Source organism: Protopterus annectens, chromosome 13.part0, assembly GCF_019279795.1.
Source record: "Protopterus annectens isolate FY-2018-M chromosome 13.part0, PAN1.0, whole genome shotgun sequence".
NCBI classification, from domain to species: Eukaryota; Metazoa; Chordata; order Ceratodontiformes; family Protopteridae; genus Protopterus; species Protopterus annectens.
The window spans coordinates 1,326,456,089-1,326,483,124 of NC_056747.1; the positions used below are offsets into that span (position 1 = coordinate 1,326,456,089).

Sequence of the window (27,036 nt, forward strand, 5' to 3'; positions counted from 1 at the left end):
CCACCATAACAGCTATAAATAACAGCTATAAATAAATGCAATCTGAGGGTCATGTTGCTCAACGCTAGAAGTCTAAATCTCAAGATGCACTCACTCGAAGGACTCCTCAAAATGGAGAACATCGACATTTGTGTTGTAACGGAGACCTAGATTAAAGCAGCAGAAAGCACCCCTGCACTACCAGGCTATAACTCATTACACACCTTTTGGCCCAGAAAATGGACTGAAGCTCCAAAGGCGGTGACGTCTCCATATTCATAAAAGACATGCACACCTCCAGACTAGTAGCCCAGCATAAGGCATCAGAGATACTTCAGGTACAACTAACAGTGGGTAAGACGGCGATTCAGGTTGTAGCCTGCTATAGGTCCCCAACCATGTCCCAAGACTCTCATTCCACATTCCTAAGCACCCTGGAAACTATTAGGGTCCAACCCAACACTCTCATACTGGGTGACTTCAACTACTCCTCCATCAACTGAGAAAACTACTCATGCACCAATACATTTGCCCAACGCTTCCTGGAATTCATTAATTCCAATGTGCTGGACCAGCTCATTCTTACCCCCACTAGAGGAAGCAACATCCTTGACCTGGTTATTACTAACATGGGCAACCATTGCTCAACACTAATAGTCAGTTCCTCCCTGGTTAGATCCAACCATAAACTAATTACCATGGAAATCAACATCTCACCCACAACACCAGTAAAGGTAACCACCATGGAAAAATCCTCCAAAGCTGATTTTGGGCTCCTAAAAAGAGAGGTGGCTAACTTCACAGTACTGATGCAAATGGAAAATAGGTGCATGACCGCCAAATCATACACCAATGCACTGTACGAACACGTACATAAATGCATGGAACTAGCCATACCCAACAGAACCAAGATGCTCTCCTCCAAAATAAGGAAGCCAATCTGGTGGTCCCCTACCATTAACAAACTCTACAACAGAAGGAAGAAACTGTTGCAGAAAAAGGTGAGGTCCCAAGTCTGGAAAAACTCCCTTATTAGCCTCAACAAAAAGTTGAGATCCCTCATCAAAAGCTGTAAAGCTAGCTATGAAGGCAGAATTGCGACAGACACTAAAAACATCCACACAGCCTTCTACAGTTGTATCAGAAATATCCACGGCAATACCCAGAATTGCTCTGAGTCACTGCACAATGGTACCTCCTATACTGAGCCAACAGATATTGCCAACATATTGGCCGACAGATTCAGTGCCAACTTTACCCCCCCCCCCCACAAAGGACCAATCACAATACTGGATAAATACCAGGCACCCAGCATTACTGCAGTACAGGTTAAAGCTGCATTGTCCAAGGCCAAGAATACAGCTTCCATGGGACCCGACAATATCCCTGGCTGTGTTCTACATGAACTACAAAATGAACTGGCACCACACCTGTGTGCCCCTGTTCAATCACAGCCTCACCTCAGGTTTTGTCCCTACAGAATGGTGCACTGCTACAGTCATCCTTCTCCATAAAGGGGGTGTGACTACAGACCCTGAGAATTATTGTCCCATTAGCCTGATGAGTCTAATATGTAAGACGCATCATCATGGACCTAATAAACAAGGATACAGGGAATCTCCAACCTTTGAATCCCATGCAATTTGGTTTTGTGAAAGGTAGATCATGCCTGCTCAACCTGGTTGACTTCTTTGAGTCAGTCAGCAGAACTGTGGATGAGGGGAAGGCAGTTCATATAGCCTACCTCGATCTGGCCAAGGCCTTTGAAACCATTCCCCACTCAGAAATTATTGATAGACTCAGTAAACTAGGCATCAAGCCCTATATTACTAGGTGGGTTGTAAAGTGGCTCACAGATAGAACCCACAGTGTCAAAGTAGCTAACTCCAAGTCAGACTGCCAACCAGTCGTGAGTGGAGTCCCACAGGGATTGGTCCATGGTCCTTTCTTGTTTGGCATTAACTTCTCAGACGTCCAGGCCAACATGGAGGGACTCTAGCTGACCAAGTTCGCTGATGATTGCAAACTGGGAGCCATTATTAACTCCCCAAGTGATGTAAACATCCTACTGAAAGGCCTCACTGAGACCAACGACTGGTGTTGAAACTATGGCCTTAAGCTTAATGCCAAAAAATGCATCATCATTCCCTCTGGGAAAAACTCTGTTCCCACTAATTACCACATTGATGGTAACCCACTGAACACTGAAGGCATTATAAGAGATCTAGGGACAAAGATTGACAGCAACCTCTCTTTCGACCACCACATTGCCACTGTGGTCAGAAAATCCTTCTATGTGGCACATCTCATTCCCAAGGGTTTTGCATCCAGGAAGAAAGAGGTCATCATTTCTCTCTACTCTTCCCTCATTAGACCAATCATCAACTATAATGCCCCATTTGGCATGTACCTCACTAAACACCTGCAACAGCTGGAAAGGCCGCAAAAGTACCTCATGAAGAGGATCCTAGGCCTTAAACACATGTCCTACATGGACAGACTCAAAAAACTCCAGCTTTTCTCTGTCTCATATCATCTATTAAGAGGCAATCTCTGCTTGACTTACAAAGCCATGTCTGACCCAGCTCTGTTAGAAGTGTTACACCTAAAGAAATCCTAATCCCTCTGCACCACACACTCCAGGGACCTCAACCTCATTACCACAATCAACAGAACATGCTGGAGGGACAGGTTCATAACTCAGAGACTGCCCATGCTCTGGAATAGACTTCCCATACATGTCAAGCAGAGCACCTCACTGACCCTTTTCAAGAGAAATCGTGATGAGTGGATGGGAAATAGAAAGTTCACACCAGGGATCACCCCATTGGCTCTACTTGATAGAGGCACCAGGAACTAATGGCGGCATGATGCCAGGGCACTTCTATGAGCTAGGCTTGTAAAGGCTACAGGGCCATTGGCCTAGTACACACCTATGAACCTATACACATATGTACAAGAAATAAAGAGTTCATGTAGTTACAGAGGAAAATGTATGGTAGAAGTATGATGGGGAAGAAAGAATGATAGGATGTGAGTTGGTTATATTATAGGGAGAAGGCTGAAATAAGAGCAGGTGGACTGACTGGTAAGAGACTGAAAAAGCTTTTATCTGAATGGGTTGCAGTGCTATATATTACAACTATTACTTGGAAGTGAATCTCAGAGTGAGTTAGTTGGTCTAGTAAAAAGTACTGAATTGTTAGGTTGAGAGTGAAGTGGATAAGGGGTATTATGAGTGTGTGCTACGAGGAATGCAATCACCATATGCAACAGCTGGAAAGGCCACAGAAATACCTCACTAAAAGAATCACAGCCCTAAAGCAGATGCCATATACTGACCATCTAAAAAAACTCCAGCTATACTCTGTGGCATATCGTCTACTCAGAGGCGATCTCTGCGTAACATACAAGGCCATGTCAAACCCTGAGCTGTTGGACATGCTCCACTTAAAGAAATCCCAATCCCTCAGAGCCACACGCTCCAGGGATCTAAACCTTGTCATCACAATGAACAAAACATGCTGGAGGGAAAGGTTCCTGACCCAGAGACTCCCCATACTCTGGAATAGACTGCCCATACATATCAAGCAGAGTGCCTCTTTGGCCCTCTTCAAAAGGAACCTTGATGATTGGATGGGAGATAGGAAATTCACCCCGGGGATCATGTCAGTCGCCATGCTAGACAGGGGCCTGGAGAAGTAGATATTGTGGGAAGAAATATCCAGGGAATTGTTATGGCTAGGCTTGCATAGGCCCTAGGGCCGATAGCCTAGTACCAACCTATGAACCTATATGACATTTTGTATGTCAGGCAGAGCAGAAGAATAGCTGCCCACTCTGAATTAGGTAGCCAGTTCACTCACTGCAAAGTTATACTATAGTCTTTAGTTCTTGAGAAGGACAAAGGATAGAATTTGTGGCAGAGGGTCTGAAGTTCCTTCTTTTTTCATTTATTTGATTTTATTTTTGAGATGTACTTAAGTAAGGGAAGGGCATATTCAAGTTGTAATATTTTTTTTCTAATAGCATTCCTACGATCAAGGCTTAGGTAGTGGGGAATTTTGTGGGAACTAAACAGTATTGAGCTAATTTTAACAAATTTAAGACTGGTTGTAATTAGACCCAGATGTATTATAAGGTTGGATGTGCTCAATGTGCTAGTTATTGTATACTGATGGGGGGGGGGGGGGGTGAGTGGTGGCAGGTTAGTTAGTTTACTGGGGATCCAAAGAATATCATTTTGTTTTTGTTGATATTCTTTGAAAGCTGTTGGTCCATTAACCTTGGATGTAGTTTGTGGAGAATGGTTTGGAGTGGTAGATGCACAAATATTATCATCTGAGGTGAAGTGAAAGAATGCATGGTCACTGGTATAAAGCATGTGGTTAGGTTCTTTGAGGTCAGGAGATACAAAACTAATTAACATACTAAAAGAGATGGGGGTTAGAGCAGAGCCTTGTGGGAGTTTTTCTGTATGTGATGAAGAACAGGTGGAGGTTTAGCTTTTCTTTAGTGAACAAGTAAAAGAAACGGAGTGGTGATCACTAATGTTAGTGGCTGGATAGGAATCAATTTATTTGAGAAAGTTGGTTGGTTATGAGGATGTATAGAAGAGCATCATTTGACTGTGAGGGCTGGGCCTGGTAAATTATTGGATTACTCGGGTCTATTTTGGATGCTCAAACATTTAAAAGTTCGAGTGTCATATGGTCGACATCAAAGGATCGAACTTTTAAAAGTTCAAACATCCAAAAAAAAATAAACAACACAAATAACCTACCTGAACATTTTAAGCAGGGGAAAAAGCCCCCCTGCACCCCCCCCACATGGTATATACCAACTCCGAGATCGCAGTACAGTGCAAAAAAGAGAAATCTTCCTATTCCGCACCGTACAGAGATCTCCGTTAAAACGTTCAAACTTTCAAAAGTTCGATCATATGGTGTTGACCATATGACACTCAAACTTTTGTAAGTTCGAGCATCCAATATAGACCCAATTACTCAGTAGAGATTAATATCTGAGAGAGGGTAGACTAGGTAATTTTTGCTTGTTGCCTAGGAAGCTAGTATTTAAGTAACCTGGAATGCAGAGATGTTTTTTATCGTGTATACGTTGGTATGGTTTGAATTATGTTTCTAAAGTCTGCCTGTGAGCCTGGAGGGGAGTAATACACTGTGGCAATAGTAATGATGATTTTAATGGGGAGACTTATGTAAGTAATAAGCCAGTTCGAGAAATATTCATCTGTGCTAGAAGAAGCATCTATAATTTTGTAGTCTAGGCTTCATTCAGTAAGAGTATAGAGCTCCCCCAAATATTAATCTTGGTGTGTTTTGCATATTGTGTAGTGGTTAGGAGTATGTGCTTGAATTGTATTCATATGTGATTTTAGCAAAGGTTCGGTAAGAGCACAGGTTCTGAGTAATCCATGGTTTCATCCATTTAAATTTTGGGGGTTAAATGCAGCATAGATTAGTAATTTGGTTTTCATGTTTTATGTTAAATTGTCCAATGGTTATCTGGGTGATAATTGTGGATTGTATTGACTAGTGACTAGTGACTAGGCACTACAGGAGCTGGTGATTGACGGGATTGAGGCCATTGCTGGCTTGTCTATCCAGGGGGTGGGGTATGTGGTCCAGCTCACTACAGAATCAGTACCTACTGTATTAGGAGGTGAATGTCATGCACTGTATGATGCGGGAACATACGGTCAGTTCTGATGAGCCAGACCCATGCAGTATCATGGGATATGTATGTATGTCAACATGGGGAAAGCAATGTAGCCACTCACCTTTGGAACCACACATGTCAGTCACCAGGAGTAGGGTTAGAGTACAAAACATAGAATCCCCTCATGGCTGCCTGGATGATGACGGTGACATGAGTGGACTCACCCTGGTGATGGGGAATGAATGGGAGATTGCTGTGAAGACTACATGTCAGCAGTTGGGGGGGCAAAAAAACAAAACAAAAATATATATATATATATATAAAATAGTGTAGATCCCTCCTGGGATGGAGCTGCTTACGTCCTTAGTGTTGTATTTTGGTAACTCTGTGATTCTGGTATAAATGATTTTGTCAAATTTATCTAAAAGATGAGATCAGATATACAGCGATCCAAATATTTTGACTCCCATGATTCAGGACCATGTAAAGAATGTTAACCTCACTCAGAACAGGTACTGGCCTGGGTGTGATATTGTAAATGGACTGGTGACCAGGTAATCTATGTAACTAAGAAGGTGCATGTCAGTTTGCCACCTGCAAGATGAAGGGGAGGCAATCATTGTGCAGATGGCATTTTGGTGGAATGATGATTCGGCAAAAATGTTTCTCTGAAAATACTTTCAGTTATAGTAGAAAATTCTCACTTTTTTTCTACTGTTGGTCATCTTCAGAGGTGGTATATTTAAATTCAGGGGGTGCTCCCCGAATAGCTCTGTAAAGTAATATTTACTCAAGTTTGCTGAAAATACTTTCTGAAAAACATTTTCAGAGTATTTACATTTGACAGAAGTTGTGTTCTAGTGACATGAACTTGATTAAGGGTGAGAGTTTGGTTCAGTGTCAGCTGTGTGTGTGTCAGGCAGAGGTAGGACAGTTTAGGACAGACTAAACCCTGACAATGGAAGCAGCTCATGGGAAATGGATGGTCACCTCCCTATGAGGAAGGAGCTGGAACTTGTGTGGGAAGTTGAAAAGTACCAACTTTACAAACAGAGTTGGTTTTATGTCTACACATTGCAATAATTCTGGAACCAGACTTCTTCAACAGAGGAAGTTTTTGTTCTGCTCTGGATAAGTTCCTCAGACAAGGCCCCAGGTGGATGTGTGGTGACCTACAAATCTCTGGGCGGGTGCCATATAGTAAAAGAGTATATTAGTGGATGTGAAGATATCCTCCTCAGTGTAGCTGCAAATTACAGAAAGAAAAATCCTAACTGCTTATGCATATATACATCTGACAGCTATTAAGAATATTTGATCCTGGGGGCTGTGAGAGCAATGCTTATTACGGTGACACCTACTGAGTGTGTAGTTCTGCCCACATGTGTGGTGCTTGTTAGGGAGCCACCTACTGACTCTGTAGTCCTCTGCAGTGATTTTATTGCTCATATAGGGGGATAACTTTAATACTAGTGTTGGGAATGACAGAAATACCTGGTGGTGCATGATTGCAAGGTTTGGCTCTAACCTCAATGATAAATGACCAATGATAAAATGATGGATTGTCTATAACAAACACCATGTTCAAACACAAGGTTCTTCATAAGTGTACCTTGTACGAGAGCACCTTGGGACAAATGTTAATGAATGACTTTGTAGCTGTGTCATCAGGCTTGAGGCTTTATTTTCTGGATACTCACATGAAGAGAGGTGCTGAGCAGTCAGCTGATCATCACATGGTGGTGAGTTGGGTCAGACAGATAGGACTGTGGCTGGACAGAGCTGGGAATTCCAAACATGTAATGAAAGTGCTCTGAAAGCACTTAACCACTTCTGAGTGGCAATAGTTAATTGATCCTCTGAGAAGAGTTCAGCTCTCTGCTTTATAAGAACTCCTCTCTTTTCCCAGATGAGGACAGAGTAAAATTTTTAATGGACACTCACAAGCCCTCAGTAGTTTACATGCTGCAAGAAGCTGTGGTCAAAAGGTGACTGGTGCTTGCCGTGGAGGTAGACTTAAGACCTGCTGGTGAACATCAGCAATGAGCCATCAGGTAAAAGGGGGCCTTTCATGCAGTGCTGGTTGGGGAGGAGGGCAGATATGACCAAGAAGTGCCAACAGTAACAAGCTAAAGCTGTTGTCAGGATGAATGCCCGAGTGTCAGAGGCGTTTGGTGAGATCATGTCTAATGACATTGAGATTATCACATTTTAGCAAGTCATCTAGTGACTCAGGAGAGGTTGGTAGTCATTACCAAGGGTGGACAGACACTGACCTTAAGGTTTTGTTCCATTTACAGGGGTTCAGACTCTTTAGCCTTCCTGGGAATGCCTATGCCAGGGTGCTAGAACATGACTCGGTCTGATAGTTGAGCCTCTTATTCTCAAGTAGCAGAGCAGTTTCCAGCCTTTGCCCTAGATAAGTGAATGAAGTCTTTGTCCCTGCATGGATATCAGAGATGGGAGGAGTCTGGGTATGTATTCTTGGTCTTAAGGGAAATTCAAAAAACTAAAAACAGGAACATTTCCTCTCACCAAGCACCAACAACCAAAGACTTCACAGTTTGAAATTATGGAGGAAAACCAAGTGACCACAAACTCATTGTTACCTGTTTTTACTCCCTAATTCAAAGTTGTGAGTTTTCTTGTTAAGTGAAATTCTTTCCATGTGGGCATGGGACTCTCTCAAGGATGCATCTGCTCTTTCCTTCTGTTTCTGATTTTTATGGACAGCATATCAACGTGTAACCAATGTTTGGAGACCATCTGAATTACCAGCATATGACTATGTCTTAGTTGTTTGCAGATGATGATGATGATGTTCTCTTGATCTCATGTGATCTCTGGTGATTCACTGCTAGATGTGAAGATGTTGGGAAAAGAATCAGTACCTCCAAATCAGAGAGAATGGTTCTTTCCCAGAAGAGAGTAGGTTGCTTTGTACAGGTGAAGAGAGAGTAGATACCTTAAGTGGAGGTATTAATAAGTGAGAGTAGAAGGGTGGCAGCACTTCATATACTGTACCAGACCATGGTGGTAGGGCAGGTGCTAAACCCTAGGATGAAGCCCTCAGTTTTCCAGTCTCCCTATCCTCATTTATGGTCATTAACATTGGGTAGTGACTAATAGGGTATCATCAAGAACACCAGCAGCAGAAATTTGGTTCCATTCAAGGGTAACTGAACTCAGTCTCCATGACAACATGAGAAACTCAATTATCCTGGAGGATCTTGGAGTAAATCTGCTGCTCCTCTGGATTTAAAGGAGCCGGTTGAGATGGTTTGGTAAATAGTGAGGATGTTCTCTGGGTACCCTGGACAGTCTGGCAAGACTATATCTCTTGGATGACCTGTGAACATCTGAAGATCCCCAGGACTGGGGCTGGGGATTAGTCAGTCATGCTTGTCTTGCTACAACTGTGACCCTCTTCAGGAGGAGGTGTTTAGAAAATGGATGGGTGGATGGATGGATGGATGGATGGATGGATGGATGGATGGATGGATGGATGGATGGATGGATGGAAACAGATCCACTTATCAGTTCTGATTACACTATAAGGATCCAGATTTACCCAGGACATCAATCTCTTTAGGGCAGTGTTACTTTGTCCAGTCTTCAATTTGTTATTAGAAGTGTATCTTAGCCCCAGTTTCTTGTTTGAGTGATTGTGATTGCAAGTTTGGTATTTTTATTTTATTTTATTTTTATTTTACATTTGTTGACTGGGATAGTCCAACTGGATGCATGTCCATTTTCAGCGGAGGCCCGGGGAGAAAAGCTCCAAGGGTAAGCAGATACAGCATTACATAATACCAGCATTACATATTACAAACAGACTATTTACAGAGATTACATAAGTAAGCAAGTTAAACAAGTTCCACAGGTAACAGTTAATCCTGAGCACAAGTCAGGATTAAATTAAATTACACAGTAAACTGGTTAACATATTTTTACACATTCTAGAGAGAGTTAGCCAGGCTTGATACAGTGACATAGCCAGTTAAGTGACAAATGTTGTTTGAGTCTAGTTTTAAATTGACCTAAGGTGGAAAGTAAGGTAATATCAGCTGGAAGAGAGTTCCAGGATCTACTTACAGAGTTTGCAAAGAGAATCCCCGGCTGTGTTATTAATTTTGCTAGTCTGAATTAATAGTTTGTTAGAGGATCGAAGTGGTCTAGGATTGTTACAGGGGGTGATAATATTTTTAAGTGCAGGAATATTGTCCGGATTATAGAGGATTTTATAGGCCATAATCAGTTGGTTATACTGGATTAGGCTGGGTAGTTCAAGCCACCCAAGCTGATTTAGATTGATGCAATGATGTGTCCTAAAAGGCAGCCCAGTGGCAAACCTGGCAATGTGGTTGTAGCAAATTGAGAGTTTGTTAAGGACAGTCTTGTTCAAATTCGAGAGTAGAGGGGATGCATACAGAAGGGTTGAAAAAAGGTGAGAGTGAGCTATGGCAATTTTAGCTGGAGGGGTTAGGAAGGCTTTTATTCTGTAAAGTGACCCTAGTTTTTTATTGATGGTTTTGATAGTTTGGTTAACATGCAGGTCAAATTTTAGATTATTGTCTATGATGACACCTAATAGTTTTTTAGATGGGTCGGGGAGATTATTGTGCCATCATTTGATTTTATGGTAAAGGTGAAAGTGGTAGACCTACGTGTTGGTGAAAATAACAGCATTTTAGTTTTTTGGGATTTAGGATCAGACGATGTTCAGAAAGCCAGTTTTCTATTGTATTAAAGGTGGTCTGGGTAGCTGACCATAACTCTACTGGAGATGTGGCTGAGCAAATCAGAGTAGAGTCATCAGCATATTGGATACAGCTGACTTTTGGGATGACAGTATAAAGGTCGTTAATGAAGATGGAGAACAGCAAGGGCCCTAGTATAGAGCCTTGTGGTACTCCGAGGGTGTTAGGTAGAAGGTTAGAGAGTTTGTTCTGCCAGAGGACAGCCTGCTGTCGACCATTCAGGTAGGATTGAAACCACTGGAGGGCTCCAGTATCTAGACAGAATGTTTGCAGGGTGTGGATTAAAAGTTGGTGATCAACCATATCAAATGCCTTGGAAAGATCCAAAAAGAGGGCTGAGGATATATAATTATTGTTGTGTTATGGTTTATGGTGTTAGTAAAGGCTAGGAGGGCTGAAGTAGTGCTGTGATGAGAACGGAAGCCATGCTGAGTGTCTGCCATAAGGCGATTTTGGATTAGGTGGTGCATGAGTTGTCTATGAATACATTTTTCCATAATTTTTGGAAGTGGAGAGAGTATAGCTATTGGCCTATAATTGGAGAATTCAGTAGAGCTGCCTCCTTTGTGAAGTGGGATTACATAGGATATTTTCCAGATGGTGGGAATTTTAGCTTCTATTATGGTACTATTGATTAGTATTTAGATGGGGTAAGCAATAGCATCAGCTGATTTTTGTAGGTACTCGGCAGGGAGTTGATCAGCAGAAAGTGTAGTGGGTTTTAATTTTTTGATCAAGGTACAGATAAGTGAAGTGGCGACTGGTTGGAAGCTGAACGCAAGTAGGTTTCTAGGGGTGCTACTTTCAGGACCAGGGGAGCTAGGAGGTAGTTGGCTAGCTAGGGCTTGAATTGTCTCAGTAAAGAATTGGTTAAAACTATCAGAAACATCTTCAGGGGTTTTATCAATAGTAGTAGCAGGGATTGGAGTTGAAGTTTGTCCAGGATGTAGTAGATTATTTAAACCTGCCCAAAACTTCTGAGGGTTATTTTGGTTTACTGTCTGTAAATTACAGTAGTATTGTTTTTTGTCTTGTAAAATTGATTTTTTGGTTTCGTTCCTGGATTTCCTGTATTTAATGTGATCTTGAGGGTCTTTAGAAGAACGCCATAAAGCCTATGCTTTGTTTCTAAGGGTAATTTTGAGTTTAGACTTTATAGAAAGCCATGGTGCAGTTTTTGCCTTGGTTCTCTTTGAACGAACAGGTGCATGCAAATCAAGGATCTCAAGGAATTTGTTGTTAAAGTATGCTACTGCTTCCTCTAAGGGGGGGTGTTTTAGAATAGACCAATTACATGAGTTTAGTTCTTATTGGAATTTGTCAGGGTCAAAGTTTTTATTGTTTCTAAGCTTTCTGAGTAAGGGTTGTTGGGAATTAATGGTTTTGTGCTTAATTACATATGTGAGAAGGTGATCGCTTAGGCCATTAAGGAGGGTACCAGAGGTGTACAGTTGGGGGTGACTGTTTATGAGTACCCAGTCAAGTATACTTTCTTTTTGGTTGGGTTTACCTATCCTGGTAGGGGTGGATATGATTTGTGTAAATGCATGCAGGTTAATATGGGTGGTTGGGGATTCTAAGGAACAGGTGCCCCAGTCTATGTTAAAGTCTCCAAGTAGTAGGGTTTCTTGGGGGTAGTAACATGATAGCCAGTGCAGGATATCTTCAAATGTAGATATATTGTTACCTGGGGGAATGTACATACAGATGATATTAATGCATTTATTTTTATTAAGTTGCAATTTGGTGGCAAGAATCTCTGAGTTATTAATCTGAGGAGGTTGTATTACATCTATGGTGACATTCAACTTAGATTTATAGAGTACAGCTACCCCACCCCCCTTCCTCGAAGCATGATCCAGCCTGTGTATGTTGTACCCAGGTGGTAACACTTCATTGTCTTTAGTGTTAGGTTTTAACCAGGTTTCAGATAAACAGAGAATCTCAGGGAGTGGACATCCAGAAGTGCATGCAATTCATGTACCTTGTTATTAATGCTTCTAATATTGAGATGACAGACTAGGAGAGAGTTAGTTGGCCTATTAATTGTAGGTTTGTAGCTTAGATTACAAGTAGAGGGGGTATGTGTATCTGAAGTGAGTGGGCCAGGGTTGGGGTGAATATCACCACCAAGTATTAGATTGAGTCTATACTTGGTGATGAACTTCAGGAATTTGTTTATTAGTTTGTGGTAGTGTTTGGATCTAGAGCTAATGTGCCTGGGGTTGAGATGTTGATAGACTGAACAAGATGTTGGATAGGATCTGGTACTGTAAGTATGGTTGAATGTGGAAGGATTTACATCTGGGGTGATAGTATGGCCTTTTGGGACCTGAAATCCCGTGAGAAACTGGTTTTCATATAAGGTAAGGAGGTATGGTGTGAACAAGAGGGGTAGTAAAGAGGAGTATATCATTATATGTGATTCAGCTAGTGAGTGAAGGAACTGTTTTACCTGGTGATGCAACACCAGAAGATAGAGTGGTGAGGTAAAGGTACTGGAAGGGGGATGGGAGAATGCCAGATGAAAGCTAATAGGTGCCATTACAATGTAGGTAGTAGAATGGGGGTGGGTGGAATTATCCCAGATGAAAGCAGATAGGATCTAGAAAGTGAGGGAGTGGCTATAGTACTATAAATTTAGAGGTACTGGGGGCGGGAGGAAATTGGGGGCAGGGAGGGGAGCGAAGAGAGCCCGAGCGAGGGCAAACGTAGCGGGGCTATTGCAGTTTACAAGGTTTCCTAAGGTGCCCTAAAGCTATAAGGTAAGTATTACAGCTCTTAATGTAAGAGTCAATTTACTTCAGTTACAGGGGAAGGAGGCAACCACTCAAGTAGAAACAAAGAGCCCTATGGCTGACCAATATGGTGACCTGCTTAATTACAAAGCACTGTAAGTAAAATCTTAACAAATGCTTTTTGTGTGTAACCTACTCTGTTTAAATGTTGAGAGACACTGATTGCAGTCATGTAGACACCGTTTTGTAGGGAACTGTAGAGTTCAATCTGTTTAAATGTTGAGAGACACTGATTGCAGTCCTGTAGACACCGTTTTGTAGGGAACTGTAGAGTTCAATCTGTTTAAATGTCGAGAGACACTGATTGCAGTCCTGTAGACACCGTTTTGTAGGGAACTGTAGAGTTCAATCTGTTTAAGTGTTGAGAGACACTGATTGCAGTCCTGTAGACACCGTTTTGTAGGGAACTGTAGAGTTCAATCTGTTTAAATGCTGAGAGACACTGATTGCAGTCCTGTAGACACCTTTTTGTAGGGAACTGTAGAGTTCAAACTAAGTCACACCAGGTCAGCCAAGGGGGGGAAGAGAGAAGGAAATCTTAAGCACCTAGATTTGAAAATGCCTGAAGCATGTTAGCAAGATCTTGAAATCACATGATATGGGACCAAATGGCTGCTTCCTTAGTTAGGTGACAGTGTATTTTATTACACAAAACCTCCATGTAGCTCAGCCAGCAAGCAATAATGCCCAACAGGGTGGACATTACTGAGGAAATAAAGGACAACCCAGGTGTGTTATGATGCTGAAGTCAGCCTTCTCCACTCTCAAAAGGTTCTCTATTTGCCCTTCAAAGCTAGTTACGACAATAAAATTGCCAAAGATTCCAAAGACAACCACAAGGCATTATATAGCTATGTCAAGAATCTAAATGGCAATGCTCAGATCTGCTCTAAGCTGCAACAGAATGGCATTAAATATACTGATCCCAAGGATATTGCCAATATCCTGGTAGATCAATTCAGTGCCAACTCTCACCCCCTGAAGGGCCCATCTCAATACTGAAAGATTGCCAAATTCCAGTAATAACGGCCACACAGGTAAAAACCGCACTCTCCAAAGCTAAGAATACAGCATCCATGGGACCAGGCGACATCCCAGGTTGTGTACTACATGAACTACAAAATTAACTAGCACCTCACCTAAGTGTCATGGTTAATCATAGCCTCACCTCAGGCTTTGTGCCCACTGAGTGGCGCACAGCTACAGTTATCTCACTCCACAAGGGGGATCCACCTTGGATCCTGGGAACTACCATCTCATCAGTCTGATGAGCCTGATCTGCAAGGCCATGGAACGTATTATCATGGAACTTATAAACAAAGACATTGGCAACCTTCAAACACTGGACCCCACCCAGTTTGGGTTTGTGAAGGACCGATCTTGTCACCTGAACCTGATTGGCTTCTTCTAATCAGTCTCCAGAGCTGTGGACAAGGGTAAGGTGGTCCACACAGCCTATCTGGACCTCACCAAGGCGTTCGACACCATCCCCCACTCTGGAATCATACATAAACGTACTAAGCTGGGCATTAAATCCCTATGTCACTCGATGGGCTGCCAACTGGCTTGACTGACAGAACCCACACTGTAAAAGTAGCATACTCCAAATCCAGCTCCAGACAAGTGACAAGTGGAGTACCTCCGGGTTCAGTCCTGAAACCGCTGCTGTTTGGCATCTACTTCTCTGATGTACAGGCCAACATTAAGGGACTCTGGCTAAAAAGGTTCGCAGATGACTGCAAACTGGGAGCCATTATTGAATCCCCAAATGATGTGGATATTCTGCAAAAGGGCTTTACAGAAACAGATGCTTGGTGCCAGAGCCATGGGCTCAAGCTCAATGCCAAGAAATGTATAGTTATCCCCTTTGGGAAAAAACATGTATCCGTGAATGTACCCACGTAGGTGGCAGTACACTAAACATCAAAAGTGTGATAAGAGACTTAGGGACACAGGTGGACAGTGGTCTCACCTTCAATAACCACATTGCCACAACAGTCAGAAAATCCTTCTATGTGGCACACCTCATCACTAAGGGCTTTTCATCCAGAAAAAAGGAGGTCATTGTCCCACTGTACCTTTCCCTCATTAGACCTATTATAAAATACATCTCCCCGTTTGGTATGTACCTCTAAAAACATCTACAACAACTGAAAAGGCCGCAGAAATACCTCATAGGCCTAAAGCAGATACCCTATGCTGACTTTCTAAAAACCTCCAGCTATACTCTGTTACATATCATCTACTCAGAGGCGATCTCTGCTTAACATACAAGGCCATGTCAAACCCAGAGCTCTTAGACATGCTACACTTAAAGAAATCCCAATCCCTCATAACCACACGCTCCAGGGATCTAAACCTTGTCATCACAATGAACAAAACATGCTGGAGGGATAGGTTCCTGACCCAGAGACTCCCTATACTCTGGAATAGACTGCCCATACATGTTAAGCAGAGCGCCTCTTTGGCCCTCTTCAAAACTTACCTTGACGATTGGATGGGAGATAGGACATTCACCTCGGGGATCATGTCAGTCGTCCTGCTAGACAGGGTCCAGGAAAGTAAATCTTATGGGAAGAAATAGCCAGGGAATTGTTATGGCTAGGCTTGTATAGGCCCTAGGGCCGATAGCCTAGTACCAAACTATGAATGTATGAACCTATAATGCCCACCCTGGAGGGCCTTATTTCAGTTAGAAAATGGGCTGTTAAATTGGTTTGCATTTGTTTTATTATTATTGTTTGTAAATTTGATGTAAAATATTTCCCCGCCTAATATTTCATAGCTGCTTTAGGGCATGCAACTGCAGTTGGAGGACATATTTTACATCCAAAATATACAAATACATATATACACTATTTAACCATTTAATGTGTACATAACATACACGCGTGCACACACACACACACACACACACACACACACACACACACACACTTAAATTAAGCTGTCATTATCTCTGAAAATATGTGTGAAATTTAAATTGTGCTTAGTTTATTAAATAACAAAAAGCAAATCAGTAAAAGTAATGAAAGGCACTTTGTAAACACCAACATGTACCATTAATTTTAAATAAATCGGTGTTTAATCAGTTAACTTTCACAGCAGAAGTTTAAACTTTTTTACAGTGCTTTTATTATTATTATTATTATTATTATAGTTATTTTTGATTCCAAGGCTGAAAGCATGCAAGTAGCTAACTGCTTGATTTTTTTTTCGCTTAGATCGTTATGCTGTTAAAGTGGATGTTCATGTTCCTTCTGGATTTGTTTACTGGGCAGATAGTTATGTTGGCTACAGCTTCTATTCTGGTATTCGCCGAGTGAAAACAGATGGATCAGAGTATGAATCCCTTGTATCAACTGGGATTGGTATTAATGGGATTAATGGAATTGCTATGGACTGGGTGGCAGGTAAGAATGCTGACAAGCAGCCTTTTATCATTGCCAGGGTGGCATGTTTTCTAGATAATGTTTGTCAACTTAGAACGTTACTAATTTCCACCCACAGGCTGATTACACCATCTTTCTAGGGTATGTATATGTAGTAAAACACTAATACTGCCAAAAAAGCAATTACTAGAACATAGAAATCAAAGTCTAAACCAACTGTGCTAAAAGTATTGAATATAGTAACAGAGACAGAAGAACTGAAAGTGGGATCTTTAGAAAAGGGCAGGAGCAAATTACGTAGAAATAAATGAGAATTGTGGAAACAGTACATGTAAAATAATGTTTAGAAGAAGAAAGAGGTTTAAGAGAAGGTAGGAACTGAATGCAGGAATTAAATGAGCTATTTAATGTTCAATTGACAATGACTGTATAGATTATATGTGACATATAATGTTTGCAACTGAAAATATGTTAATATTGTTTTAATTTATATAACTGTATGAATGCCTATGTCATAAGTGATAATTCAATAAAGATGTTTCTTAAAAAAAATAAAGAACCTGTCCTGTGTAACATGAGGACAAATCAAACAAGAGAAGTAAGTGTCAATACAGTGAAGGACCTGTTTACAGATAGAGTTAAAGAAGTTGCTTAGATAATTTTGATTTTATAAAAATTTAAGAAAAAAAAGTGGCCATTTTTTGAACTATGCTTTGATACTTGACAATGCATTAAATCTCTGTTTCATAATTTTACAATTTTTTTAACCCTTTTATGCCAAGAAATTAACCATTTTATTATCTAAATATGGCAGATCAGTTTATTTCATTGCACCTCTTAGTGGTTTAAGGATACAGCACTGGCCATAACTTGGGCATTTGAGACAGTTACAACACATTATGTTGACTTCTTTTCAAGGGAACCCCAGGAGCATTGCTTTACCAACATAATTGTGTCAGAGTAGTACACTCTAGAGTGAGAAACGTGAGGGAATCAAACCCAGGACTGCAAGATGAAACATATTACAGGTTCTTAGCCTTAACCTTCAGTGTTATACTTCAAAGAATTCTGTTGCTGCTGCTGAGGGTTGGGAGGCTGGCCTAATGGTTGAGGTGTTTGTCTTACAAACACAAGGTACAGGGCTTGAATCTCACAGGGGATAATTGACTAGGTTTAAAATGGCTCCCAAGGGCAGCTAGCCTAGTACTAATCTAATATTATAGACATTTCACTGCCCATTAGTGTTATGGACCACTAAATAAGCTGCTAAGTTATTTCATTTATATTCCTAGGAGTATTCTGCTAGATAATAACCCATGTTTTTATATCCTTTTCCTACAGGTAATCTGTACTTCACAAATGCTTTTGACACACAAACTTATATTGAAGTGCTCCGTGTAAACACCACTTATAGGCTTGTCCTTCTGAAATCCACAGAAGACAGGCCACATGATATTGCAGTCAGTCCACGCTTAAGGTACATATTCTGGACAGACTATGGGCAGAAACCAAAGATTGAGCGAGCTTTTATGGATGGCACAAACAGAACAATCCTAGCTTCTGAAAGTATCTTGACCCCTCGAGGTCTTGTGGTAGACTATACCACTGACTACCTATACTGGACAGATGATAGTCTGGATATGATTTCAACCATGCATCATGATGGATCCGGAAGACAAATAGTGAGATATGGTTCCCGATATCCTACACCATATGGTATAGCCATCTTTGGTAATTACATGATTTGGGTGGACAAAAACCTAAAGAAGGTCTTCCAAACAAGTAAACAACCAGGAAACACTGAGACACCAGAAGTGATACGAGATAACGTAGAAAACCTGCAAGATGTGAAGGTGTTTGACGGTCATGTACAGCCTTTATCTGCTAACCTTCTTGACTTTAACCCTTGCTTGGAAGGGAACGGACGCTGCCAGCAATTTTGTTTTGCCGTACCTGGATTGCAGCCTGCCAAGTGCGGATGTGCTCATGGAACAATCTTAAGCAATGGCTATTCTTGTGGCTATTCTTTAGAAGACTTCCTTCTTTATACCACAGACTACACAGTTAGCAGCATTCGTTTGGATCCTGAGGATCACAACCTTCCTTTTCCATCTATTTCAACATCCTACATCACAATGGCTGTCGATTTTGACTATGCTGATAAACGGATCTATTTTACAGAAAGCTCATGGAATAGGCAAGGCAAAATCTACTATGTCGACTACACCAATCAAATGAACCACCCTGTCCTTGTGGCTTCAGGTAAGTTCTGCATGTCTTACAGTAACCCTTTTGCTACTGAAAAACAGAGCTCAAATATATCAGACCCAAAGCAAAACTGTGATTTTTCTACAATATGGATTTTATATCCTGCAGAAAAAGTAGTCCTTATTTTCAAAAATGACTGATACTGAAATAGCAGTGCAGTAGGCTGACATAGTTGTGCATTTACCTAAGTTGACATTCACTGTAAAACATTAATAAATACATAACTATTCATGCAACCTGCTGTGCAAATAGTATATCAACACAGTGATGTGAGTAAACCCATTCCGTATTTTCTTCAACTAGCACATATGCTGCCTTCTCCTCCTTTTGTTTTTTGAACTAGATAAAACAGAACAACATAAACACCAGCAGATGTCAGTAAGTAATAAAATACTCTCCAAACTACTTTTCAGTGTGTATATCATTTAATTGGGGTTGGCATTATTGACTTTTTTGAACCAATTATTTTGATCATGACTTATTTATAATATATTTAGTATGAATATTATTTTAATATTCCAAAATACATTTGTACAACATTGTCATATTGCTTAGTGGTGTTTACTTACCTGAAAGCATTCATGTCCATGTTTCAGATGCTCAAGATGGTGTCTTTGTTCATAAGTTCATAGGTTCATATGTGTTTACTAGGCTAATGAACAAAAGGGCTTTTTTAAGCCTAGCCATGCATCCCAAATCTCTGACAACTCCTGATACCCTTGATAAGTGTAAGCATGGGCCTGGGAGATGAACCATTTAAATGTTACCTCTGTCTATTACAGACATAGGTGCCAAACCAGGGATGAATTTCTGTTTTCCCATCCACTTGTTCAAGTTGCACTTGAATTAGATTGGGAGGAACTCTGCTTCACATGGATGGGAACCTTTTCCATAGATGGGGTAGTCTGTGGGATACATACCTATCTCTCCAATAGATCCTATTTATATCACAGGCAAGTTTAAGTCATTAGAATGGGTAATTCTGGTACTGTTTGTTTTGTGGATATGCAGGAGGTCCTTCAGAGTGGGATCTGACAACACCCTGTATGCAAGGCATAGATCTCCCCTCAAAAGCCTGTAGGAGACAGAATACAGGGATAGGGTCTTGAGGTGGTCTGCACAGGACATTTTACTTACAGCCTATATTCTTTTAGTGAGGAACCTCTGTGGACATTCCAATTGTTAGCTATGCCTGGTTAGGTACATACCAAAGGGGGCATTGTACTGATAGGTCTGATGAATGCTGAATATGGTGGAAGAATGACTTCCTTGGACTTAGATGCCATACCTTTGTTATAAGTTGCTCAACACAGAATGATTTCCTCATCACTGTAGGCACGTGATGGATGACTATATATGGGTGCCCCTAAGTCTCTGACTACTGGATCAACTCTAAAGGGTATGCTGTCTATGATATTTACCAGGGATGGATGACTTCTCAAAGGATACTATTATACATTTCTTGGCATTTAGTTTTAGTCCATGACTCTGACAGCAGTGGTTTGTCTGTGTCAGCCCATCTTGGAGAACATTTGTGTCAGTGTGAGATTCAATGACAACTCCTAATTTGCAATCATCTAAAAATGTAGTCAGCCAGAGAACACTGACATTGGCCTTGACTTCTGAGAAGTAAATGCCAAAAAGGAGCGGTTCAAGGACTGATCCCTGAGAGACTCCACTTGTGACTGGCTTCTTTCTAGAGGTGGACTCCCCAATTCTAATTTCCTGGGTCCTGTCTGTGAGCCAGTTGGCTATCCACTGGGTGACATACGGGTTTGTACCTAACCTCTTGAGTTTGTCAACAATGCCTGAGTGGAGTATTGTGTCAAATGCCTTGGCCAGTTCAAGGTAGGCAGTGTGAATGATTTTGCCCACATCCATTGCTTTGGTGACCTTCTCAAAGAAGCCCACCAAGTTGAGTATGCATGATCTGCCCTTGACGAAACCAAACTTGTTTGTGTCCAGTGTCTGGAGGTTTACTATAGCTCCATTAATCATCTCTATGATAATTTTTAACATGGCTTTACATATATGACTAGTGAGACCTATGGGTCTGTAATTTCCAGGATCTGTAGATGGCCCACCTCTGTGCATAGGGATGACTGTTGCCTTTCTCCATTCATGAGGCACGAAGCCTGTTTGGAGGCTATAGTTAAATAGTAATTGCAGAGGCACTGATACGTCATGTTTCATTCTATTTAGAAGGCATCCTGAGATATTGTCTGGGTCCACTGATGCAGTGTTCTTGGTCTTAGAGAGAGCATTAAGGACCTGTTCCCCAGTGATAGTAGGGGGAGTTAAATCTGGTGATATTTCCTGAGGGAAGGTTGTGGGGGAGAGAGGGGTAAAGTTGGAGCTGAATTTATCAACCAGGAGATTTGCTATATCTTCTGGCTCAGTATAGGTGGCTCCATTTACAATGAGCTCTGCACACAATTGTGTATTTGCCTTTGGATGGCATAGTGGTGCAGCGGTAATGTTCTTGCCTCACAGCAAGAAGTTCTCCGGTTCGATTCTTGGCTGGAGTGCCTTCTATGTGGAGTCTGCATGTCCTCCCTGCATTCGTGTGGGTTTCTTCCAGGTACTCTGGATTCCTCCCACATTACAAAGACTGCTTTGTGGTTGTCCTTGGCCTGGGAGGCCAAACTTACCTCAAATTTCGCTTTGGTAGACTTAATTTGTCATCTGAGTTGTTTGGTTAGTTTGATGAGAGTGCTATTATCCTGCTGGGTGCTGCACTTCCTAATTTTTGCCATGATTTTCTTCCTTCTGTTATATAGCCTATTGATTTAGTGATTCCACCAGGGTGGCTTGTTTTTTGAGTTAGTTCTGTACTTCTTCCTGGTGGGTACAGCTGTCTCTATGCAGCTATTAACATACTTGTACAGGGTTTCTGTGAACAGTTCTGCATAGGCAGCAGTGCTCCCAGGGTTTATTGGGGCTTGACATTTTGCCAGGTTCTCACCTAATAGCAGGAGATTAGCCTTAGAATAGTTTCTGAATATTCCAGGTTTAGCTGAAGGTCCAGGTTTTATTTTTATTTCAAAGGAGACCATTTTGTGGTCTGACCTTACCACAGAAGGCATTACAGTAGGGGTGTGCAGCAATCTCCCATATTAGTGAGGACCAGATCCAGTATGGCTGCACCCCAGGGAGTTTGCGTTTACAAAAATCCACAAATCTCTGTGCATTTCTGTGCATGTCCATTTGGTGTCATATAGGATTCCCAGTTAATAGTGGAGTAATTAAAGTCACCCATGAATATGGTATTGGGTTGGATGGTTAGTGTTTCTAATAAGTTTAAATACATGGTATGGGTTTCCTGGGTCATAGAGGGGGGGCCTATAGCTTGCAAGGCAGTGGTATTGGATTTTGCCTATGGTGATTTGAACATGGAGCAGCTCAAGTGCATTGTCCTGTTTGACCAGCCTTGAAGTATATTTATTTTTGTTGTAAACAGAGACACCTTCACCTTTTGGCCCTGCCTGTGAAGTAGCTGGCCTAAATGTGTGGAAGGCATTATAACCTTGTACTGTTGGTGTGCTCTCTGTGGCTTTGAACCATGTCTCAGTGACCGCACAAACATCAGCATTCTCTAGGGTAAAGAGAGCTTCTAGGGAGTGGAGTTTTTGTTTAGACTCCTAGCATTGAGCAATAATACATTTAGATTTTCTTGGTTTTGATTTGCTGTGTCAGACGTATTTTCCGTTTGGTATTGTATAAAAAAGGCACTACTGGGGAAGACAATGTTTTAGCTAATATTCAAAAGCTTAGAGGGGAGAGGTGCAGACCATCCCTGGCAAAGCAACATGGTCTGTTGACACTCTCCTTCCATGCTGACAAATATTGCACCCCCTTAGAATGACACCAGAAACTAAGCCCATTATTAAAGTCAATCACAGTTTGCTCATATTGTGGCAGTATCCTTGAGAAGGTAAAATGCTGCATGATGCTAGGCTCATACCAGCATGAGACACGTATTACGAGAGTGCCACAATGTCTCTCTTCATATAGCCTAGGAAGGTACATCTCAGGTCATTTACTGCTACATGGACTATGACTGAGTCATATTGGTAATTGTGGTCCAATGACCTGAGTGTGTGCGTAATGTCGCGGATGCTAGCCCCTGATAAGCAAATGACCGTGACGTTCTCTTTACTCAGCCTGGTGAGAGGGACATCAGTGTATCTCACGATGGAGTCTCCAATGACTAGAATGTTGGAATGTGTGGTGACTCGCCTTATGGACTTAGAGGTAGAGGCCCCATGAGATGTAGCTCTATGTGTTGAAGTGGGTGTTGTTTTGAAAGAGTGCATTTGGGGCTGCTGAGGGTTTTTGTTATGTGTACTTCATCTAGGAGGTCTTTGTGGTTTAGGAAGGTTATATGTAAGTGCCTCAGTATATGTGGGTCTATATGCCTGCTTTGAATTGTCCGTGATGGGTGCAGTATGTGTAGTAATGACAACCTTATTGACATTAGGAATACTTTTATGTTAGAGCTTTGCCTCCAGTGACATTGTGTAAATACATCTTTCACATACTGTATCAGTTTGGTTGAGAATTAACTGGTTGTCACTAAACATGAGGCAATTCCTACATTGCCTGAGGATGCTCATATCCACCAAGCCAGTAACAGAGACAGTAGGAAAGTTCATAACCATGGCAACAGACCCTTTTGTATTGATTAGACTGTTGGAGTGAGAAAATCAGTCACTGTCATGAGTATCCGGTTCGCAACTATAGCAACAGTGCTTGCCACTGCAAACAAGTTGTTCTGTGTGCAACTATGTATTGGAGAAATTTCAGCTGTGCTTTTACAGGACAAATGTCACTCAAGGTGTCTGAGTCTGTACAGAGTACTGCCAAACACTTGAGGGGAAACTAATACATAGACCCTGAAAATTTAAGGATGAAGTATTTAGGCAGATATTCTGAAGTTAGAAGCAAATCAAGTCAGTACTTACTGCAAACAAAGAATTAGCTCGTCAAGAATGATGAAAAAAGGGGAGTCACATGAATGGTACTGCCTGGCTATTACTAATGTTGGTCTCACCACAGCTTCACCCTGTTGGGATACAATGCTCCTTTGCTTCTTCTCTCACCAGAAGCAAAATGTTAGCACCAATCCCAAGATGAGAAGCAGGCCACAGCCTGTTTGTTGATCCACAATCTTGTCCCAAATGATGCAAGGGTCTGTAGGCTTGTTGTAGCCTTTTCCTGGTAGATTCCTGAACATCAACCAGACCAATTAGGAACGTTAAGCACAGACACTCACTCTCCAACCAGAACAGTCAGGAATCAATGCATTCTGCCCCTTTTCTCAGCAGGAACAGAATATAAGCACAGATTCCAAGCTGTCACCTCTAAAGCAATTATTAGGCTTTCTGGTGATCAGCAGTCTCCAGCAAATAATGTCCATGTACTCCTTCTCTCACCAGGAGAAAACAGAAGCACTAATCCCAAGATGACTACTAAGAGTCAGAATATGGACTCTCCAATAACTGGTGGTCTTGCAATAGATGTTTAAAGGTAAGATGAAAAAAAATGGTTTAATATCCTAAAAACTGCAGTGTGCACTAAGCAGTTAGTTATGAAAGTGGGTAACTTAAGTTTTAGGTGTCTAAGTGGAGAGCTACTAATTTTAAAAGAGCAAGATAGATTGAAAGGGGGTGGGTATTTTTGTATTCTGGTAGTATGGAATACAGTGGGATGGCCAATAAATTGAAATAGTTCAAGGGGAGGGATTTCACAAAATGATAATTTTGTGCTTACTCACACCAGCCAGTGAAAGGAGAGAGGGAAGGAGACATATGGTCAAATTAAATAAGGGCAAGCAACTAGAAAAACAGTGGTATTTAAGAACACAACAGTAACAGGGTCGCAGGGTGGGAAACAATTCTGTCTGACTCACAAGAGACACAGCTGTGGTCTCTTTTCAAGTTTTAATATGCAATTCAAAGCAGAATGCAAGTAAAACACGCTGTAAAGAAGACAAATCACAGTATGCAAAATAGAAAAAGGCAATAAAGTAATAGAAAGTACAAGAAATCAAAAGCAAACTAACCTTTCCATCACAGCAAGCTGTGGCAGAGTCTGGGTGAGCTTTTCCAGTATCCCTAATTAACTTGGAAGAGTGATCTGATTAGACTGTATAGAGATGTCCTTCAATGGGGGCACTACTGCTATCCTTCATGAGTGCTGTTGGTCATCCATCAGTTTCTAGTTAAAGGTTTTAAAACCACTGAGTTATCATCTAAGGAAGTTGCTGTAGTTAGTAGACTGGTCTGTCATCCCTTATGTGATGTAAAAATAGTTTGCAGTCTTCCTGTGAAAATTTGTCTTAGAGCTTCTACATCAGTTCATCAAAAAACACATCTACACAGACAAAATGTTACAGTGAGACTAGTTTATCAAAAAACACATGGCCTAAACATAAAATATGACAACAAACACAATTCTGAACATAATAACATGTTTCTAATGCAAGACACAACAAACCCTAAAGGTTCATAGGCAGGTACTATGCATGTGATCCTGAGACCATTGAGACCCTAGCTAAGTGTTTTCAAAGCTTGTTCAAGGTCACACAGTAGGCAAATGGAGGCAGGGGGGATCAATCAAACCCTGTACCACAGGAAACAGCTTGTTAACAGTTTGTGGCCTTAATTCTCTGCACTAACTGTGAGACATGCCTCCTGAATTTAACACTAATGGGCTACCTAACCTGCTCCAGCCCTGTAGTGTAGATGTATAAAGGTCTTTCTGAACCTTAGGTAACTTGTGTTCATCTAACTGCATTGGTGCTCAAGGGGTGGCACAGGTGATTTTGGGAGTCAGTGGCTGATGTTGGCTCATGCATCCTAGAGGGAGGTAGCCTCACTGCAATAGAAGCATTAAGAACCTGTTAAGTGCTGTGCTACATACAGTGTACCACTGGGTTGGGAAATATGCATGTGTGGAAGCGAGCATACACCTCCCTTAGGCAGCCATGGTGGAGTTTGCAAGCCTGCCATGGCATGCATGGGATGGATGGGGGGGGGGGTTAGGACACACTTCATGATAGTATGATTCTGCACCAGTGTCCTTGATCTCCTCACCAGCCCTGGATATGGCTTGGGTTGACCCTTGTGAGGCTGAGGCAGATGCTGTGAGAGAGATGAGGAGTTGTTGGGAGATGATGGTCAGCTGTGGGTTGTGACAAGATAAAACATCATATATACCTAACCATATACGTAGCCATAATCTTACTCTTCAAACTAAATTTACAAATAGCCATAAACCCAATCCTAACTCTCTCCTTAAAACTATCCCTACTGCTAAACCTTAAAGCAAACTCCAACCCAAACATAAACTCTAATGCCAAGTTCACTGAATTCTGAAAATATTTCAGAAAGACATTTGATCATGTGCCGTTTCGTTATTTGTGTGACTTTTGCCAAACCTAATAAATAAGATCTATCAGTACCATTTCCAGAAGACGTCTGTCTGCAGTTTCCACTCCACACATGGTCAGACCACACCTTCACTACTGTGTACAGTACTATGGACCATATAGGGAAAAGGACTTCAGACTGATGGAGGAAGCCCAGAAAAATGCTACTGGAAATCCCAATGGGGTACACAGTCACTAGAGGAGTTAGAGCCCTTCTCACTCTGTGACATAGAGAGGCAGATGTGAAATTGGTGCAGAAGACCAAGTCAGGGAAAAGTGAAGGGCCATTCAGAACAATGAAGACAAAGGGAATGAAGGGAGGGGTCATGTAGTAGCCTGTAGAGACTAATTACTCCCAGGATCTCTGAAACTGCATTTTCACACAGAGCGTTGTGGTCCACTGGAATGGACTACAGGAATATGTGGTAAAGAGGGAAGCCACAAATATATTCAAGAGGACATGGGCAGGTTGAGAAAGGATGAGGGAAAAATAAAGATGGAAGGATACAGAGAGTTAAATGCATTTCAGAGGCAGACTAGAGGCACTAGATGGCTTATTCTCTCCTTTTCTCTTTCTACCATCAAGGGAATGTGATAAAATGTAGACAGATGGTCTCAATGAACTGAAATAAATGATTGCCTTCACTCATCTGTCCTATTTCTGGTATTGGTTATCCATTATTCTGATGTTATGGGTCTAGCGAGATAAACTTTTTGGGGTTATGATC

At 41.5% G+C, this 27,036-nt stretch overlaps 1 protein-coding gene across 1 annotated transcript in view; it reads left to right on the plus strand.

Annotated features, from left to right (window-relative positions):
• The window catches only part of LOC122788060 (low-density lipoprotein receptor-related protein 2-like), a 1,238,079-nt gene that overhangs the window by 574,073 nt on the left and 636,970 nt on the right, over positions 1-27,036 (plus strand). Inside the window, exons 39-40 of the mRNA XM_044054982.1 lie at positions 16,441-16,629; positions 17,950-18,870. Of these exons, the coding sequence (XP_043910917.1) occupies positions 16,441-16,629; positions 17,950-18,870 (1,110 nt within the window). The remainder of the gene's footprint in view (positions 1-16,440; positions 16,630-17,949; positions 18,871-27,036) is intronic.